The 20,891-nt window shown below is 44.5% G+C and overlaps 2 protein-coding genes across 2 annotated transcripts in view; both read right to left on the reverse strand.

The window, feature by feature from the left end:
• Rai2 (retinoic acid induced 2) overlaps nt 1–18,832 on the reverse strand; it is a 62,502-nt gene extending 43,670 nt beyond the window's left edge. The window contains 1 exon segment of the mRNA NM_001109316.1: nt 18,641–18,832. The gene's annotated coding sequence lies outside the window, so the exon portion shown is untranslated.
• LOC147998204 (uncharacterized) lies at nt 651–20,469 on the reverse strand. Its single transcript, XM_087601099.1, has 4 exons — nt 20,432–20,469; nt 18,047–18,726; nt 4,611–4,677; nt 651–1,347 (listed from the first exon to the last, which is right to left on the reverse strand). The coding sequence occupies exons 1-4, from the start codon at nt 20,467–20,469 to the stop codon at nt 1,320–1,322; spliced, it is 813 nt and encodes a 270-aa protein (XP_087457225.1). The 3' UTR covers nt 651–1,319.
• Between the last annotated feature and the right edge of the window lie 422 nt (nt 20,470–20,891).

A 20,891-nucleotide genomic window follows, 5' to 3' on the forward strand; every position in this document is an offset into this window, starting at 1 on the left:
TCCTCCTATATTTAACTTTTAAGTATATCTTAATATTAAAATCATAAAAAATTAATGAGAGTTCAAAGAGACTTAGAACTGCAAAGAAACAAAGAAGACTTCCTTGCATTCCATTCTTTCTTTTCCTGGTATTTAGGCAGTCATTGGCAAGTCAGCCTGTACACAGGGTGATGTGTTGCTTGTGTCCTCACACTGAATGATCTCTTAATCAAACATGCTGCCTGATCATTTCAGAATTCACTCACAGGGAGATACTAGGAACTGAATCCCAAGCCTGGCTTTTCATTAGGGCACTCTGCCATTTTTCAATTAAGACAGACTCACCTATTTGTTTTTGAAGTGCTGATGTGTAAAACCTCATTTTCCTTCCTTAGCACACCCGCCTGTGCATTTTATTCTAATTGATTTCCATGGCCTTGGTAGAGTAGCAAAGAAACCGAACTGCATTGCTACAGAGTTCTTGGTGCTGGAATGGAAGCCGCAGCTCTCACAGGACAATGCTGTGGAGAGGCTCTGAAACCTAGTTGAACACACTGAGGGTTTGAATGAAAGGGCAGGCATTACTCATGGTGGCTTTGACAAAGTGAGAAGGGAGACTGAAAAGCCACACAGCCCTTCGGCAATGAACAAGCCTGGATGAATCAGTCAGGTTTAATCTCGAAGGCCAGGGAAGAACTGTATAGTGTCTTCACAAACTGCCTTGCTTGCATTTGCTTTTTATTAAAGGGTCTTCCATGCTTTTGAATAAAAGGAGCTTCCCCCTCCCACTTCCTTACATATTATACCTAGAAATGAAAATATCCTCACTCAAACTAATGGGGTCTGTGAAGGACCTAGGTTCTTAACAAAAAATCCTGTTTCCTGCTCGAAATATTGTTTTAGAACAAATAGAGACCACAGGAAACATCTGTGTATACAAACAGGCCAGTTCACTAGGAATAAAAATGCATTATGCATCACAAAAGTCTAAATATTTTTATTAACAGTGTATTAACCAAGAACTGAAAAGAAATGAGACCCCCTAATAGCCTGTCCTCCTCCTCTGCCATCAAATGCTTGCTTCCATATTTCATTTTAGTCTTAGGAGGGAAGTAACTCTGAAATCTTATCTTAGATTTTAGCAATGAGTTTTCTATTAAAAGTTATTTCTTTTCCATCTCAGACTGAGCAAAGCTCTGGGCCAAGGGGGTTAGGGAATTTGTTTCATAAAACTGACAGCTTGGCGAGCATTCAATCACTCGGCACTCCACAGCCCAGGAGAACAAATAAGTCCTTTTCTGATGCTGCTCCAGACGCATTACGATGTATGTTCCATTGCTTTATTTCTGCCTCCGTGCTGTTTGCCTCCTGCAGCAAAAAGAAAAAGGAGCAGAAAGCACATCGAGAAATATGGCGAGACCTGTGAGGATGTGAAATTAATCAATCATAATCTCATTTGGAAGTTGGAGAAAAGCGTCCACACCAGATATGAGATTTCAGTGGCTGATCCTGGCCTTGATTTTTAAAAGACCAATACATTTGGGCTACCATCGGCCATTTTGTGGTCCTGTGCTCAGTGCTTCCAGCTATGTGGCTTTGAAAGGTTTGACAGTGGCTTTGATAAGGCAGATAAAGAAAGCCTTTGACAGAGATGCTGCCAAGAGCAGGTGACTAGCTTACAGCCATTACAGACCAGTCACCCTCAAATCCTATACTAGCAAGAGCCCAGTTTGGAAACTTCTAGCTTAATAACCTTAATTCAGAGCAGCCCCAGAAAATAAAGCATTGCAAAATGCCTTCCCTCTCCTTTAAGAAATTGTAAGGCCTTTGCTTTCCATTAGTACTCATGCTCCAAATTACAATTTGAAAATTCTCATCTGGGTGTGGTTGTCCGTGCTGCTAAATCCAGCCTCAAAGATACCAAGGCAAGAGAACTGCATAAGTCTGAGACTGACCTGAGCTACATAGTGTGTTCCAGGAAAGGCAGGACTATGGTGCGAGATGCTACCACAAACACAACAAATAACAACAAACAATCAAAAAAATTCTTGTGTTTGACATAGCTAATCTAAGCTACTGTTGACAAGGGCGATGAAGAGGGTACAAGAGAATGCTGGAGGCTGGAGCAGCTGTTGTCTGCACTGGGGTCAGGTGACACTGGCATACTGTGTGCGGAACTTCGCCAACATGTAGACTTAGTTATATGTGGCTTTTATCCCTGTGTGTATCTCTCAGGATTTTAGACAAAAATATGAAATTGAAAACTGAGGATGGATCATTTTGAGAGCTTTCTCTGTCTCTATAGCCAATCTTTTCAAAAGGAAGTATTATCCAGAGAACTGTGCTGCCCTACTATTTAAAAAGTTTGACCTCTTTAAATCATAGCTGAACCTAGAAAACCTTCGTAAAATGCTGAAGCTACTATTTAAGATTTCACTCCCGGCATCCTTTATGCCTGGGGAAGAATAGGCTATTTGCCCTGACTATTTGTTCATTCCTCACAGACTGATCCAGAAGGAAGGACAAAGATAAGTGAAAAAACTCACTGTCACCCACAGGATCAAATTAGGACATTGTAGTGCCCTAAAGGATTGTGTTTTTCCACAGGCTCGGTCTCCACTGGGACTTTTGTTAGCTCTTTGCTCCCTGAGGCATGTGGGGGCAATCTCATTCTACCCTTTTTCTGCACCTCGTCCAATTTTCTCCTTTGTACTATTTCTCTTTTTTAAAAAAGATTTATTCATTTTATTTATATGAGCACACTGTAGCTGTCTTCAGACACAGCAGAAGAGGGCATCAGATCCCATTACAGATGGTTGCGAGCCATCATGTGGTTGCTGGGAATTGAACTCGGAACCTCTAGAAACGCAGTCCATGCTCTTAATCACTGAGCCATCTCTCCAGCCCGTACTATTTCACTGAACTGAATTGCTCCTAGAGTGTCTACCCCATTCATTCCTACTGTGGAGGGTTCCGAGGCCACCAAAAGAATAAGATTTTAAGATGAGTACGTATTTTAAGATGAGTACGTTTCCTCCCTTTGATGTATTTTTTTTAATTTTACTTTTCTTTTTCTGATGTTTAACTGATACACACACATACACACACACACACACACACACATATACACACACACTCACAATTTTACTCATGTATTGGAGTATGTGATATCCCTTTCTTCAATCATTTTTTCCTGCATTTTGAATGTAGTTGAAGGCTTATACCAGGCCTCAAAGGGGAAAAAGTCCCTTCCATTAGCTCCTTGTTTCAAGTGTTCTCCCCGCCCTACCATTTACAATATGGTTTCTGTTTTGTTCCCTGAGGTTCATTTTGTAAGAGAAACAGTTATGCTGGAGGTGGAGAAGGGAAGCTTCTGAAAACTTCAAAATTGTAATTTGGTTTTGCAAGTCTTACGAATAATGAAGAGCTGCAATCACTTTAAAAATAAAGGTCGGAGTAGTTGAATGCTGGTAGGTTGGATCCAGCTTTTTGGTGCTCCTATCAAAATAAGGCTTTTCTATGAATGATGAGCATTCTTCCCGGTTTGTTTGAGACTGTCTGGATTTTGAAACTGAAAGTCTCATGTCCTAGGAACCTTTCTTAATCCCAGAGAGCAAAATGCACAGATGACTGCTCATGCTAGCGGTAGGCCACCAGCCAACTCCTTTTATTAGTTTGTTCTGTTCAAAGCCTGAACCAGCAAGATCATTTACATGCTTCCGCTTTTAAAGAAGCTTACTTACTGAAAAATCTATGTATTTGTAAAGTCTTTTTTTCAGGCTGCCAAGGACTGGTACTCTTGGGTATGTCCAGGTCTGTCTAATTTGCTTGTGACCTAGAGTAATTTTAATCTTCTGATCCATTCGTTTATTTGTTTTTTATGGCAGTTTATTCAGAACTAGGGGCTCAAAAGATGACATGGGTCAGCCCAAGGTTTTATGACCAAGAACCTAAGACTAGGCTCCCATTACTCCTGACTGGGAAGAGAAGGTGATGCTGCAAGGTACACACTCTCTCTCCCTTCTGAGTTCTCTAGCCCACCAAAGGGTCTACAAGATAGAAGCCACAATGTTGTGAGTGTACTCTAGCTGCCAGCCATTCCCAAGTCCCAGACTTAGCTCATTTTTTTTCTGGATTCAACTCTCACCCCACCATCTTGGATTATTATAATGCTTCCATTATTTCTTGTCTCCCTTCTTGGATCACAGAAATTGGGCGTCTCTCTCTCTCTCTCTCTCTCTCTCTCTCTCTCTCTCTCTCTCTCTCTCTCTCCCTCTCCCTCCTCCCTCCCTCCCCCCTTCCTCCCTCCCTCCCCCTTCCTCCCTCCGTCCCTCCCCTTTCCCAGCCTTCACCGTGGTTCATTCCCTACCACAAGAAAGATCAAATATGTAAGTTAGATACTGTCACTGGCCTCCTTGAAATTGCTCAGGATTAAGTCTAAGTTCTTGATCAATACTAACAAGAACCATTATGATCTGTGTGTGGCCACCTTTTCTTTGCATGGCTCTAAACCTACCCTTTGACCACCTTGATTTTCTTATCCACAAAAGAAAACATGTGTTTCTCATAGGTAAGATGTCATTTAAGTCAAAGCACACATATTAGATTCTGGTCAGGAGCATTCAATTCACCTTAGATTGAGAGAGTGTGAAGTCAGTCCTCCACCTCCAGCATCAGAAGTGTTGGAAAGGGCCTGGTCTGCCATAGAAAGAAAGAGGTAAGCAATGCATTTGAAGGAAGCACTTAGATGTCCCGTGTGGATGAAAGGTGAAGAGCTTCATGCTTCAAATCCTAGGAGGGAGCTGAAAGCGAATGGAGGTCAGTAAAGGAAAGTGGGCTCAGTCATGATGAATGGCAGTGACAAAGATTAGAGAGATCTAGGGTTGTCGTTTCGTAGGAGCATCCTCATTGGCTAGGCCCATTTACGGCTAGGTGACATGGAATTAAATGGTGGGAAGATGGAATTAAACAAAAGCACATGACTTTCACATTTTCCCTTTAATTAACAGGGGCAGACACCCTAGGACAATGGAAAGGAGGCCTTGAGGCCTTACTATCTGCATCTAGATGCTATGGGTCCACTGTCAGGAGCCAGGAAACATGGGATTGTCAGAGATCATGATTCATACGGGCTTTGGGAAGTGCTGCCTGACTCGGGAGAATGAAGGTTGGTATGAGACCAAGCCACAGGAATGACACATGATTTCTGCTCTCAAAACACAACCAAAATCCAAAAAGAAAGGAGAAAACAGAGGGCCAGACACAGAGAGGGAAGAAACCAAGCATAGATTCTTTTGGAATAAAACAAAAACAAAAGCAGATTTGTACATAGTTATGAAAAAAGAAGATTCCACATTACTTACTGTATCATTCCAAAGGAAAAATGCCTTCGCCCTTACTTTTATAAGAAACTGTAGCTCTTTCTTTCCACCTGTTGTTTTTTAAACAAGAGATGCCTTAATATTGTTCAAACCAACACTATTCAAACTATTGTTGATCAAGAATCAACACAGGCGGGGTTGGGGATTTAGCTCAGCGGTAGAGCGCTTGCCTAGAGCGCAAGGCCTTGGGTTCGGTCCCCAGCTCCGGGAAAAAAAGAAAAAAGAAAAAAAAAAGAAAAAAAAATCAACACAGGCCACATCTGCCTTTTCAGCCCTGGGGCTTGTAGCCTTTGCCCTTCAAAAAGAACAGACTGTCACTGGGGGAAGTACTAAGGGAGAAGTGAGGAGAACCTAGTTTTGTTATCTGTCCTACTGGCTTCACCCCTCTCCTTTCCTAGCTAAGTATTCTGTTCCCATTTGATCACAGACAGCAGCAGATGGGACATTAAATGAGCCACTCTGCCAGCCTGTGCTCTCACTCACCAGGGTGTTCAGACCATTCCTAGAGACCTGGTCTCTTCCTCCATTCTGTGCCTGGCTTTCCAGAACATGCACCCCCAACCCCAACTGCCCACAATAAAGCCAATACTTTCTAGAACTGTTGTCAAATTCAACATTAAATCCAGCTGCTCCCAAAACAAAGGTGGGGCTGGATGAAGGGTCAGCTCTCTAGTACAACAGCAGGAAGGAAGCTTCTCTAAGCTGCTCTGACTAGGGCCATCTGCAGCCTGGGGTGGGGGTGGGGCGGAGGTGGGGAAGGGGCGATTCAAATGCACACTAAAATACACTGGGTTCCCAGGAAAGGATTAACTGTTCTGGATCAAGAGAGAGGACGACTCAATGTGTTACATAAAGCAGAGAGCAGAGAGGGAGCTTATGGCCATGAAGTAAGTCAGTAGTGCCTCGAAGTAGTGCGCTATCCAGTGCACTTGCATCTAGTCACATGAGGTGAGGACAATTAACACTTCAGGCCTTGTTCACATTAGCCAGCTTTCTAGTGCTCATGGGAAACAGCTACTAGAACAAACAGTGCAGCATCCTTCCATCACTGATGAGAGTTCTACTGATTTATGTCTAAAATCCAAGCTTTAAGGTGTGTGAGTAGTATGATCTTGTGCCAATTACTAATCCTCTCCGAACCCCTGAGCATTCCACTGTGAAATGGGCCTTCAGACATCCACCTTGCAGAAATGACATGACATGGAAGTCGCTGGGTAGCAGCACTCTCCCTGCCTGGAGCAGGAGTTGAGTAGGTGACAGGGAACACTGCTGTTCTTATGATTTTCTGTGTATCCATTGGAGTTATTTCCTAATGAGATGGACAAAATACACTGCTTAATTAAGCAAGGCTTTAGTTAGCTTCAGTGCTTCTATCACAGAGTTCAGAGCTTGTGGAAGCAGCTGTTATTGACAAGACAACAGAAGAGTGTTATGCGAAAGTGGTATTTATTTCTGGCTAGCACGTCCAAGAGGTGGCATCCTGACTGAAAGGAATGGAGGATGTGTAGTTAGTCATTCTTGAAGCCAGACAGCCTCATTTGGTGAGGGGATTTTCTTTTGCCTTCCTCCTTTTCCTCCTTTCACCCCTCCTCTCTCTCCCCTCCATCTCTCCCTCCCCTTTCTCTGTGTCTGTCTATCTTTCTGTCTTTCTTTGTCACTAAATTCCACAATGCCTGGAACAGCCAGTATAATGACATTAGACTTAATACTTCATGGGTTTTCCCACATAGAAATACCCGAGAATTCTTGAGACCTTCTTGTTGATCATTTCCACCCTGAGTTGCATATGTGCTAAATATAACCCAGCCCAGACCGATTGTACAACGTGGAGATAACCTCTCAAGACAACCGATTTCAGGTCAGTCAGGAATCTACAAGAAGGGGTTAGGAAAATGAATTGAGAGCTTCATGCATGTCACCTTATTTTAACTCCCTGGGAACATGTCCTTTAGCTTGGATGATGCTACCTGAGAAGCCCTTGAGCAAAAGGAAGCTGGCAAAGCTCCATGGAACAGCAGTTAAGAGTGCAAGCACGAATCAGTCAGAGCAGGACAGAGGATAGGGCCAGGTGTGGAGGGGGCATGCTTTTGAAGTTTTTATTCATAGCAATGGTAGGCAGAGCGGAGAAGAAGGTGAAGGACATTTAAGCCCATGGGAATTGGCAGCAATTCTGGCATTTAGACACCAAAGATAAAGGTGAAAGGTGAATGCTCAAATGTTCCTGCGCGATGGCTCAAGTTTTCCCTCAAATTCTTCTGAAGAAGTAACTCCTTCTTTCACATAGAACCAGCTCTTTATGGTCAGAGAGTAGGAGAGTTGAGTAATGGACTTGCAGTAGCAGCCACAGGATCCTTGCTCATGTTTTATTTGACTCTCCTTTTCCTTCTCTGTTTAGGAAGTTTAACAAAGGCTACCCTTCCTGATATACTGACTCCTTGGGGATAAGCACTGACTGCTTAATATTATGGATAAGCAACATGTTTTTATAAAGAGGGTGGGGGCTTGAGAAATTCAGTGGTTAAGAGTGTACTACACTTGCAGAGGACCAGAATTCAGTCCCCACATCCATATTGGGCAGCTCACTCTGCCTGTAATTCTAGATCCTGGGGGATCTGATGCCTCTAGTTTCTGTGGGCACACTCACTTGCATGTACATATCCACACACATACATATAATTAAAAATAAAATGTGACTATTTTTAAATGCAGAGTCCATGCTGGAGAGAGAACTCAGCCAGTAAAGTACCTGTGCACAAGGACTTCAGTGTGACCCTCAGAAACCACATTCTAAAGAATCAGAGCACGGTGGGGTGCACTTGTAATCCTGGTGCTGGAGAGGTGAAGATGGTGGCATGGGTGTGGGGGGCATTCAAGGCTCACTGTCCAGGTAGCCTAGCTCGAATAGTTAGTCCAAGTCAATAAAAGAGTATGTCTTAAAAACCAAGGTGTACGGTACCTGAAGAACAACAGCCCAAGTGTTTCTGGCCGCCATACACACACACACACACACACACACACACACACACACACACACACACACACAAGAAAAATTAGACAAATTTTTATTTTGTTAACTAAAGATGTTAAAACCTAATTGTCATTGGCTATCTTGATCCATCATAAAGAGATTTTAACACTAAGAAAAAATGCACGAACTCTAAGGACAGCCATACTAACTTCAGGTCCAGCTACCCAGCTACAAAAAGTGCACTCCAAGCTGGAGGACCTGGAATGGGTTTGTCTCATCTGGAAAAACAGAGAAGAATCTTCTTTCTGTTCTTAAAAACCAAACCAAAGCAAACAACAAACAACAAAAGAACAAAACAAAACAAACAAAACCCTGCAAGTGATATGCCACAAAAGATCTTAAGACAAATGATCTCACACTGGTATTTTCATATTTAATAATTTCATATTCAGTGTGAAGGGGTGGTGGAGTTTGTTTTTCACGAAGAGAAATTGCAGCCAGAGCTAATTGCTCAATCTGAAATGTAACCATGCTTTTTTTTTAGATGTTAGAAAGGAAACCAGTAATGTTGCTGAGTTTTAGCAAAAAGCATAGAGCATTGTATTAGAAAAAGTAAATGCAAAATGCTTAGGAAACATAGCCCTGTACGGTCTTCAAAGCCCTGATATATATATATATATATATATATATATATATATATATATATATATATATATATAGTTAAAAGAGCCCACACTTTGTGCTTCCCTGACATTTGTCTTATTTATAAAATACAAAAGGAAACTCATCAGCACCGGTTCAGCAATTTCCTATCCATTGATTTGTTAGCCAATCAATGGTTTCTGCAATCTGAAAAAAAAAAAAAGCACAGGTTTCTATGAGGCGTGTTCAGCTAAGCTTAATAAAGAGAAAAACATCATGGACCATCTGGAAAACACTCTTCTGGAGTCACAAAAGATAGTGGCCGCCTTTGCCCAACCTGCTATAAATAAGAGTCTCAGAAAAAGAATAAGAAAGAAAATCATGCTATTTTCAAATATGTTTCTGCTTAATCCAGCTGCAATAGAGTTTATTTACCCTTTTCCTATAGCAGGAAGACTGTTTGCATTTTTTATGACAAGGGTCTAAATGTTTTTCACAGCCATTTCCATTGCCATTATTTTGAGGAACAACATACCACTCAGACCTGTCTGTTTGTTTCTGTAGCACACAGCAGTGGCCCCAGTGGCCTCTGCACTACGCCACTGGCCTCTAAAGCCCAGATTTATGATCCTGCTTCCTCTTCCAGAGTTGCAACCATCACCCTGATCTGCAAGGTACAGGTAACTCAGAGTGATCAAGTCTGCTGCAAATCAATGATTTATCTGCTGGGTCCAGCATATTGTGGATTACTGTGAGCTTATTGCTTTTCCCTTTTCAACAATAGGGAAGACTCACAACACTCTGTAATTGAGGCTAGAACTCACCGAGGAAGATGGCCTTGGCAAGTCACTGAGGACTCATCTTTCCATCTTTGTGCACCAGCTAAGCCTACCAGGGAGTTCTTTTGTATATGAATTTCTGAATACCACAGATACTCTGTGGAAAAGGGAAGTCTGATAGGAGTGGCTACAAGATGCACCATCCCCACCTAATTTCCTTTCTGTACACCTGCCTCTCTACATGCATCCCCGTGCACTCATTCCACTCAGAGACTGGTACAGCCAGGGTAAGTGGGGAAGATTTTCTTTGTGTACAGAAGGATCCACAGTTCTGTCTTTCCCTTTCCACATATGGGCAAGACATGGATTACCCCCACAATGCCTTCCGGAACATGCATAACTCCTATAGCTAGTCTTTTAAAAATATGGTTCAGAGTTTGCCCTGATGAAAATTTGTCATGTTTTCCTGCTGTCCAAAGAACCTGCTAGTATCTTTTTCCTGGAAGTGTTTCCCAACTAGAGGTGTTGCTAACCAGAAAAAAACAAGTGAGAGGTGGGAGAACCTACACAATGATTGCTGAATATACGCCATCTTCCCATCACTGGCTTTTGTCCTCAAGAGTACCAGAAGCACAGAATTTGTGGTGAGTAAAAGGGATGTAGCAGTCTGAGATGTGCCTGCTAAGAACAGAATGGTCCTAAATCCACTAAAGGGCTAACTCCATTGGCTCTGAAATTAAGCTGCTATAGGAAATACAACAGTGGGGAATTGGCAGTGCAGGAAGATGTCTAGTGGAGTTGATGTCATACCTGCAATCAGGTGTGTATAAAACAGAAATTATGGAGAGTAATTTCTTCTCTTAGTCGGAGAAGCTGCAGGTTCCTGCAACATGCCCCCCCCCCATTTACCTATGACTTATTCAATTGCCTGCCTAAAAATGTTAGGAAAAAATCCCGAATGCTTAGAAATCTTATAGATCCATCCGCAATTAAAATCAAGCACATGACCCACTTCCAACTGCTAATTAATCACTCCCCATGCATTGTATATATAAAATCCAGAGGGACATTGCAAATTGAAATTTTTATTAAAAAATGAAATTCAAATTGAATTTTCTGAAAACCACAAATTACTTATTAAATTTTGCTCTAGACCAGTGTTTCTCAACTGTGGTGATTTTTGTCACAAATGGGTCTTTTGCTGGGGTTTAGGATAGGGGAAGGATTAATGACACTGGTCTTTGGTGAATAGATACCAGGAAGATTTCTAGACATCCTACAGTACTCAGTCTCCCACAACAAAGGCTGGCCTCAGCCCAAGTGTCAATAGGACCAATATGGAGAAACTACTCCAGACAAAACCCAAAAAGGATACATAGCCCTTAACACACATAATCTTGGCAGTCAACAAAAGGGAAAATTTTACCTTCTTCAAAGTATAAGGTTAGTTTATCTATGTGTTCACTAAGGACATATGTACTGTTTTTCTACATACATGAAAAAGATTCTCAGCCAGCACCTTGGAACAGTAAAGAAATATCAGAACAATGGGGTACTTAAAATGCCTATTTCACCAGTCTAAATGGATGGAAATTAATATCTCATCAAAATAAAATGATTGTCTAGTTATGTTCCATGTAAAACCAAAATCAATATATTGTGTCTCACTTAAACTTCAATTAGGGTTGTTTCATTTAGAACAACTAAAACAGGGAAATTTCATTCTTTCTCATTTTTGCAAGCTGGGTTTAGCTTTCTGAGCATGAGCATCAAAAATAAACAAATAGACAAAACCCTTTCTGAAAAGTAGATTTTTAGAGAGGATAATAAGCTTCTGGGATCATTTCATTGTACTCATATAGATTCAGTCATTCTTTAGTGAACAAAACATGCAGCCCATTCTTTTGGTTATGCTTGCCTGACTGTCCAAATGCCCTCAAAACTGGGATGATGAATAGCATACTTTGGCCCACTGTACCAATTAATAGTAAGCAAAATAATTCCCTAGAGCCAAGATAGGACGTTCTGCCTGGTGTGTACGGTGGTGGGAAGGTGGGAAGAAGATCTTTCAGTCAATTTCTTTTCAAGGAATTGTAAGAGCAGGTGCTGTGATTCCCTGGGATTTTTGTTGTTGTTGTTGTTGTTCTGGAACATTCTATGTGGCTCTGCAGCGCCCCCAGCTTGGGAGGTGAGGAATGATTGTGGGGGAGGGGGCCAGCCTATCCTCCTCGAGTCAGCTTAGATTTGCTGGATTGAATCTGTAAAGACAGGCAGCCTGACAGATAAGTCATTTGGGCTCTCCTAGACCTCTGTTTCTTTCTCGGAATTATAAGGCAAAAGTGGCCATACATACAAAGACAAAAATAATATTCACAACAAGAAACGCCCCCAACACACCCAGTCTTGGCTGCCAGCAAGGCTTTCTCTGTTGCTGAAAAAGAACAGTTGCTCTAGTGCAGCTGGAGAAGCTTTTCCAGGGAACTGGTAATACCCTGGCTGTTAATGAATTATTTTTCGCCAGAATGTCGGATTCTTCCTGCGCTCCAGTAAACAGTCTGCTTCTGCCATGGGAAACAAAAGCAGCTCCTTCCGAGGAGCCTGAGGAGGTCAGCCAAGGGTTCCCTGCGGGGGCAGCGCCCTCAGGAGCCAGAGCCACAGGCGCCCGACCTATAAATCACCACAGTCCCAAGTTCATTATTCCATCCCTCTCCCATCTATTCATGCCTTGCCTAGCACCCAGGGAAGGGTCCAGGAATGTGTGGCCATGGCTGAGATGATCCCACAGTGCCAGCTGAAACCCTTCTCCCACTCCTGGGGTTTCCTCAGGTAGCCTTATCTGTGGTATTATTGGGATGTGTGATATTGGGTTTCTTTGAAATCATTCTGTGTTCCTTAGAGAAACTGTATCTTTGTTGCCGCTCACATGAAGCTGTCAGAAAATGACTGAGTATGGATCTTCTTTTCTTCTTTAAGAATGGCCACAGCTAGAAACAACCCACTCTTCGCATGAGAGTGTCTACTTGGCACATTATCCTCCAAGCACAAATCCCTGAGAAAGATATTACTTTAAGCTGTTTCCAGGGCAGGTGTGAAAGAAATCAGTGGTCTAGGCAGGAGCTAATCCTCCAAAGGATGAGAGCATAGGCTGGGTGTTCTGGAGAACTGAGAGCAAAAGAAAAGGAAGAAGCCATTTTGTTCAAGCTAGTCTAACCTTTAGGCCCCTACCCTGCCTTGAATTCTGAAGTGGGTTTTTGCAGCCCACGAGATTCTCAGAACAGAATCACAGGCATGCCTGGTGGAGAACTCCCCAAATGACTCCTTAGTTACTGAAAATCATGATCTTCTAATGTCAGCCATTGTGCAAACTGAGTCAGCACAAGGCCTCCCATCTGTCACGGAGACAGAGGTATTTAACTCCCCACTCCCCAGCATATTTGCAGGTGCTATGACATCACAACATTGGTGGATAGTCATCACATTAAAAATTAAAACAAACAAGCAATATTGAGTTTAATTCTATATCACTTGACCAATATATCCAAAATATAATTTCACCACATCACAATACAATTGCAAGTGCCGGATGAGCCCGTTTGCATTCTTTTAGTACTCTTATAAATCCAGCGATACATCACGCTTATCTAATTTAGGACAGGCTGCCCGTCAAGCATTCCATACCCATGTGTACCAATGGCTTTGCATGCTACAGTACTCATGTAGAATATGACCATTAAGAATTTCTATTAGTGTGGAGCTGAAAGGCTAAAAAGCTGTGGGAAGGGGAGTGACAGGCATGAAAATGATGCGCTCCAAAATTCTCACATGTATGGAATTGTTAAAGCTGATGATAACAATAGAAATCGAAACTGGGAAGATTAGAATATTCTGGAAGCCCGGTGGAGATTCAAATGGAAATGTAAGAAACGCACATAAAAGATGCATAATCTGAAGGTTTGTGTGCCACCCCTGCAATTCATCTGTTAAATCCTTGTGGATTTCTTAATCCACAAGGTAATGGGATTAGGGGGTGGGGACATCCAAGAAATGATTAGATCATGAGAGTGGAACCCTCATCAAAGGGATTAGTGCCTTTATAACAGGGACCTCAGAGGCTAGGAGAGGTAAATCAGTGGCAGACCCTAACATGTACAAGGCCCTGAGAGGACAGGGAGAGAGAGAGAGAGAGAGAGAGGGAGAGAGAGAGAGAGAGAGAGAGAGAGAGAGAGAGAGAGAGAGAGAGACAGAGACAGAGACAGACATAGAGACAGACAAAGACAGAGAGACAGAGAGATAGAGACAGAGAGATAGAGAATTCACTTTTGCCTTTTGCCATGGGAGAACACAATGAGAAATCACAGTCTATGAACTTTAAAAGGCCTTCACCAGACACTGAGTTTGATAGCAAACTTATCCTGGATCTAATCTCTGGAACTGTGATAAATTTCCATTGCTCAAAGGCATGTAGTTTAGCCAGTTTTGTTACAGTAGCCCAAACAAACTAAAACAGATCAAGCATATATTTCAGGGGCAGCCCCACAGATGTGGGGAAACCACTAAGTACAACCAGCATTGCTCTAGGCAGCTGCTGGTTGAGCTACATCCACCTTAATGGTTCTGGTTTGTTTAAGGCAGGGGCTGTGATAGAAAATCACCAAGGCCAAGTACATCTTCCAATAACAATTGTGCATTAGCAATCTAATTTGATCAATCAAATACAGAAACAGAAACATGATCCAATTACTACATGTGCCTGTGTCCTTGCCTGTGCCTGTGCATGCATATGTGTTTTTGTGTGTTCTCGGCAAGAAAGAGAAGGGTCATGTGTAACATCCAGAAGGACTAATGTGGCTGCCAAAATGGTCTTCTTGCCAGCTGCCATCAGAAGACAGAGGAGAGCAGTAGACTCAAGAGGCTCATCAAACATTGTGAGTCACAAAGCGGAGGCCATGAGTGCAGAAAGAATGAGATGCTGGGCACCCAGGCAGATGATCAGGTGGGAGGGAGAAGTGGCAATCAGAGGCATTCTCCAAAGACAAAGAGCCTCCAACTGTACAGCAAGCATGTCGCTCTGATCCCCAAATCAAGCTGAATTCAGAAGCCCACACAGGCTTTTGTGCATGGGGAAAGTGCAATTAGCCATCTTTCCCCTCATAGAAAGCCTCATTCTCTGAGGTACTCCTCATAGTCTGCTCAGAGAGGCGGCAGCCCAAAGCCCCTCATTTTATGCATTCAAATCCTGACTCTTTGGTGGTTTTGGAATTGCTAAGGTCTAAAGGCTATCATCTGATTGGAAGGAGGTCCAGGGCCTTGCATAGCAAATCCCCTCCTCATATTTATTTAGTATTTGAGAAATAATAAAGCATCAAAACTCACCTACACTTTGGTCCCACCTTGGACCTTGAGCATCTCATCTGCATAATGAAATTAATAATCTGGCCACACAGTCTCACATTGGCGTTATAAGAATTAAACCTCGGTTTGTCAGAATGGGGCTCAAATAGGGATATGACACCCAAAACTATGAGTACTCATCAAACATACAAACCTCTGGATCTCTCTTGCTCTGTCTCCCTTGACAATGATTTATGGCTCCCTCTGCCACTGTTCACTCCATTGACTCTATCATTTGGTCACTCATCTTTCATTTAGCTAATAATTGTAGGTCTGGGGGGGTTCTTAAATGAAAGGGCACCGCCTGAATTAGGAACAGGTTTGGTGCTACCAGGCACATGCGCAAAACACAGCTGAATAGGGGGCCTCCACTGGAGGGTTCCCCCCCACACACACACTCACAGATACCACACTAATTTGCGCACCATATTTTGTGAAGGACGTATGGGTTTAGGACTTCGGCCTTTAGAAGAAATAAATAAGGGGCTTTGAACAGGGGCAGAGACACATATTGCTGCTTAAATCATTACCACTGAAGACTGGAATCAGAACAAGACTGACAATTTCTCTGAGAATTATCTGTTAAATAATGCTTCACTGGGGTCACAGGGTCACTGAGAAGGTTTGCCACATATTCAGTGCCTGGCAGACAGAACAAGAACAAATGTTGGTTTCCTTTCCAATGTATTTCCCTCTACTTCCCTCCTCCCCAGGAATCTAAGGTCAGAGGAGGAGCAGACACTTGCTATTTGCTTCCTGTGGCTTCTGAGCCTGGGTATGGCTGTCTGCATATACAGAATAGCTCCATTCCGGGTCAAGGGTCTCCCCAGTTCCTGGGTCATTGGAACTAGAATCTTCTGGCTGCTGGCACTGGAGCTCTTAGGCCACATTTGCTCACATGCCTCCAAACTTACTTTGCTTTTTTGGTTTTTTTTCTGTTTGTTTTGTTATTGTTCGTTCTTTTCTTTTTTTCCCTGCTCTTTTCTTTTGCCTGTTTTCTAGGTAAAAGATGTTGTAGTTGGCTTTATGCTCCTTGCCTAAACGCCCACCCAAACTGCTCTCAAGCAAGCACTGGACACCACCTGGGAAACAGTTTTCTCATTTGCTCCTGGGATGAACAGGTTTTCCTGGGCCAAACCTCCCTGCATGTGGTCTTGGATCCTTTGAATAATAAAGGAGCCCCCTTGGATAGGCTGAATGACCCAGAGTTGGTGCCAAAACGGTCAGCAGCTCCCTGCCCCACAAGTTTCGGTGTGACTTGGCTCCAAGTGCTATGGCCACCTTGGGCATGCACCCAGTGGACATCTGTCAGGCTGAGAAGGAAATAGCCATGTGCAGAATACAGTGTCTGTGGGGAGGGAACGGGGCTTTCTAAAACTGGTATATAGCTTCCCTGAGCTCCTAAGGACCAGAGAAATTGGGATGCTATCAGGCTAATGGCTTATAATTCTGTGTCTTTGGACTCATCCTTGCTTCTGAAAGTAGCACAGCACCCCACGTTTCCCTTCTAGGAGAAAATACGAAGACACTCAGGGTATGGGTGCATGGCGCTACTCTCTAGGGAGGTGCACCCTCCCCACAAGCCTCTCTACTGTCCCCTGGTATACCACTGTAACAAAGGCTCTGCCACGACGTGTTTTCAAAGTTAGCTGAAGTCTCTTGCTCTACCAGCACACAATTGTGATGACTCTAAAGGAGAGAAGGGAAAACAGCTAGAAAACGGTGGGAAAGAGATCCTGGGAAAGCAAAGAAAAATCTGCCTGATGCAGGAGAGGCTAAGAATTGTTTTCATTCTGCCGGCTGCTTTTCTCTGTGTTCAAAGCAGACGCTTCCAAGAATTGGATAAATAAAGGGATCACACCAGAGGATGCGAGATAATGCTAAACCAACAAAAACAAAGACCAAACGAAACAGAGTGAGCCATGAGAATATGCGGTTATCAAAACTTTGTTTGGCTGTATCTATTTATCATCGCCGCACACCCGGGCTCTGCGGAATATCATTCTGTTGATGTCACTTATCCTCAGCAAAATATTTACACATCCTTAAAAAACGCCAGATGAGGGAGGCTGGCCCTCTCGCTGCTGCAAGCCGCCTCTCAAGCCCATTGCCAGGTCTGGGCAGCTCAGAGGTGAGGGCACAGGGTGGATGGTATCAGTGGATACAGGTAAGAACAACTGATAGTTTTAGGAATGTGGCCACCCAGGCGCTGTGCCCTGCCCAGCCCGGCCCACTTCTCTACCTGACTCTGTAAGAAGCAGCCACATCCCCCAGCGCCTTCTCCTCTTCCCCCTCCCTTTCTCATTGATTAAGTTCCCAAACCATTGTTAAAGCTGGATTGCCGCCTTTTAAAAAACGGCTAAATTCATTAGGTTTCTCTCTTCCAAAAGAGAAATATTCATAAAAGTTTGGCAGTCAAAAGAGAGGCTGACTGAATACCTTGGGGTGGGTAACAAGTCACTCTTCGCAAAGCCACGGTCTTCCTTCATGCCCTATCTGTTTCTCCACCCATCCATCGTGCCCCAAACCCACTCCGCGGACTTCGGATAGGGAAACACAAAGCAGCAGCTGTTTGGCAACATTTCGACCCCTCGCCAACAACTGTGGTGGGATGCCATTTCCCCACCCAGGCGGAGCTTATCCTGAACAATAGTAGGGGTTTAAATGGCAAACAACAAACACACAGAGCAAGTCCCAACCCCGAGGAAAAAAAAAAAGCCAACGCGCAGGAAGGCAATAACTCCCTTCGCAGCAAAAGGCGCCACTGAAATGCACGCATACAAAAAAAAATGCAGCCAGAACGCTGCTTGGTGCCTAACATGGCAGAAAGCCGGGGCTGGTGTGGCCACCCCGGGTCTGGGCACTGTGGGGGCACCAGGGCTCCCAGGGCGCCGACAGGCACTCACCCTGCTCCAGCGGGATGCGGGACTTGCTGAGCGGCACAAAGAAGATCCCAGCACGATCTGGCAAAAACCAACTTTCCACCCAGCTCGCCAGGGCCGCCAGATACGTCAACAGAATCCATCTTTCGAAGGGCCTGGAAGGCGCCTGGTTTTCCTGGCTGGGGCAGAATGGCAGATACCGAGACAAGCCCGGTGCGGTGCCCGGGCACGGAGCGCACTTCGTGCCGCCCTCTAAGCCCAGTGCCAGAGCGGGTGGCGGCCCAAAACCCACTTCGGGGCCCCCGCCCCACCGGCTGGCGCCGCCTTCCCGACTGTCCCCGGCCGGGCTGGCCAGTGCGTAGCGCCGGCCAGCAGGAGCCTGGCCTGGGCGAGCAGCACAAGTGGTTGCCTCGACCCGCGTCCCCGCCCCCGCCCGGCCCTCCCCGCTGGCCCCGGCCTCTGGGCGCCGTCCTGCCCCCGGGAACAGGCAGGCCCCTCCCCGGGCGCCGGGCCCCGCCAGGCGCGCCCAGTCCGGCGCGCCCCCTTCGTCCTGGTGGCAGGTCCGCCTGGGGAGGGCGGGGGTGACCCCGACCAGCACAGGGGTGCCGCAGCCGCTACCTCGGGATCCGGGCTGCCGCCTCCAGGAAGCCACGGGGTGGACGTTGGTGTGGGAACTCTCTTGGTCTGGCCTCGCCGCTGGGCGCCTGAAGGGGGTGCACAGCGATGGGAGCCTCTGTCTTTGCTGTCACCCAGCCGCTGTCGCTGGCCGCCACTGCCGACTGTGTCTGTGCGCGTGTGTGCCTGTGTCCGGGAGAGTGTGTGTCTGCGTGCAGCGCCTGGCCTTTACTATATACACCAAGGGGTGGGAGGAGGCGGGGAAGGGGAGGGCTTGGGGGAGGTGGCGGAGGAAGGGGAGCAGGAGGGGGGGCGAAAGGGTACCCGAGGAGGCGGTGGCAGAGGAGGGACAGGTGATCTCGCCCACAGGGAGGGTGTGGTTGTGGGCGGTGCGAGGTGACAGAAGGCTGGGGAGCTGGAGGCGAGCGCTCTCTCTCTCTCTCTCTCTCTCTCTCTCTCTCTCTCTCTCTCTCTCTCTCTCTGTGTGTGTGTGTGTGTGTATGTGTGTGTGTATGCGCGCGCGTACATGCGTGTCTGTGTCTGTGTCTGTGTGTCTGTCCGTGCTCTCGGGTTGGGAAGGCCTGGACGAGTGGAGACTTTGCTGCTTCCAGGAGATCTGGAGTCCGTTCTAGATCTTAGGATGAAAAGCAAAAAAGAACAGAGCCCTGAAAGGGAAAGTGTTTGGTTGATAGAAATGGGAGCATTCAGAAGAACAGCTACCACCCTCCCTAATATGCCTCAGGAGATTGCGGTCTAGGTCAGAGATGACACTCCCAAGGCAGGACATTAGCAAAGACAAAATTAGTCCAGAAACAGAATATCGTGTCTAACCAAGAAGTGATTCACATATTAATTTAACATTTATTATGCACCCAGTGTTTGCCAGATACTGAGTTATGTAAGAACGGGAGTTACAGACATGATGAATACATGTCTGGTGTCCCATAAATAAACACTATGAATCAATAAACACTGGTCATCAAAATTGTTTTAAGTCTAAATCCATTTTACAATGTTTTAAGAATGCAAAGGAAGCAACTGTATTATTGGTTTAACGTATCCTCAGTGATGCTGAGGTTTTTCCTGTTAAAACAGGATGACGATATTTGAGAGTGAATGCTACAGCAAGAATTGCTTTAACCTGGTCAGAGAACAGTGTGACTCTTATAATCCTTTGTACACTCAAACCCCTTCAAGCTTCAGCATTGTGGCTATTAGTTGTGGCTTTTCTCTAGTAGAATTTGGGGTGACAAGGACACAAAATACCTAGAGAGCTGCCACCTTAACCCACCTGTTGATAACTAATACGGGAACCTGTACTTGTATGTATAAGGGTTCCTTCTAACCATGATGTTATGCAAACCTACTGCAATAGTATCCAGGGCCAAATTATGACTCTGTGGGAGCTTGTGGACGTCCTCATAAAAAAGATATTAAAAGTTACACTACAGTTGCTTTTGTATAAAGATAAATAAAAACGTCTTCAGTTTCAAGTAAAGTATCTTTTTGTGGGGGGGTATAGCTTTTCAATCTTTAGACTGTTTCTGTATGTACCTCCAGAATACTATGCCCTGACTAACACTGTACTATTAATGGAAGTCACCCAGCTAGTACCCATCCTTCCTACTATATTTTCCTTTCTTGAAAAAGAGTTCATTTAATGAAAAGTCAGTCGATACAGGGACAGAAAGATAAATAATCAAATTTTGGGAGCTGATAACATCTTCCTGTTTTGTTTTGTTGTTTTTTTCAGATGGGATTTGGGAGCTTAACCCACCCTAGAGTACACAGTACCTGTGGTAATAGTTACCTGTGAACATGTCTTCAGTCATTTAGCTGACTTTCTCTGTTCAGGGTTCTTGGATGTGTCAGGTGCTAGACACATCCAAGTATGCTAAGCACTGAACTGATAAAGGAAGGTATAGATTGAGGGCTGATGGGTTTGGAGTTTGATGTTAATGGATGATTGAGGAGGTAAGTGAGGTTGGAAGCTGGAAGACAAGTTGAGACTGTCTATATTTGCAGTAATAAGAGATAGAGCCAAGGTAGTGTAGGCACCAGTGAAGAGTGAGAACTGGAGCCAAGATGTAGAATCAACTAATGATTGGGGACCGGAGAAAGAGGAGTGGCTGATTCATGTGTCAGGGTAGGTGGAGTGTACTCACTGAGAGATAGAAGACCCTGGGAAACAGATCTGGGACTAAAGATGATAAATTCATTGGAATTCCAAGACAAGGACTGGAATGTAAAAGCT

This window comes from Rattus norvegicus, chromosome X (genome assembly GCF_021556685.1).
Source record: "Rattus norvegicus strain SHRSP/BbbUtx chromosome X, alternate assembly SHRSP_T2T, whole genome shotgun sequence".
NCBI lineage: Eukaryota > Metazoa > Chordata > Mammalia > Rodentia > Muridae > Rattus > Rattus norvegicus.

Coding starts and splice junctions, on each gene's coding strand:
- LOC147998204 (XM_087601099.1), bottom strand. CDS start 20,469: ATGACTGAAGACATGTTCACAGGTAACTATTACCACAG. Junction 4,678..18,046: donor CCGCATCCCGCTGGAGCAGG/GTGAGTGCCTGT, acceptor TTTCTATGGCAG/ACCAGGCCCTTTCCAACACT. Junction 1,348..4,610: donor TCACACTCTCTCAATCTAAG/GTGAATTGAATG, acceptor TTTTTGCTGCAG/GAGGCAAACAGCACGGAGGC.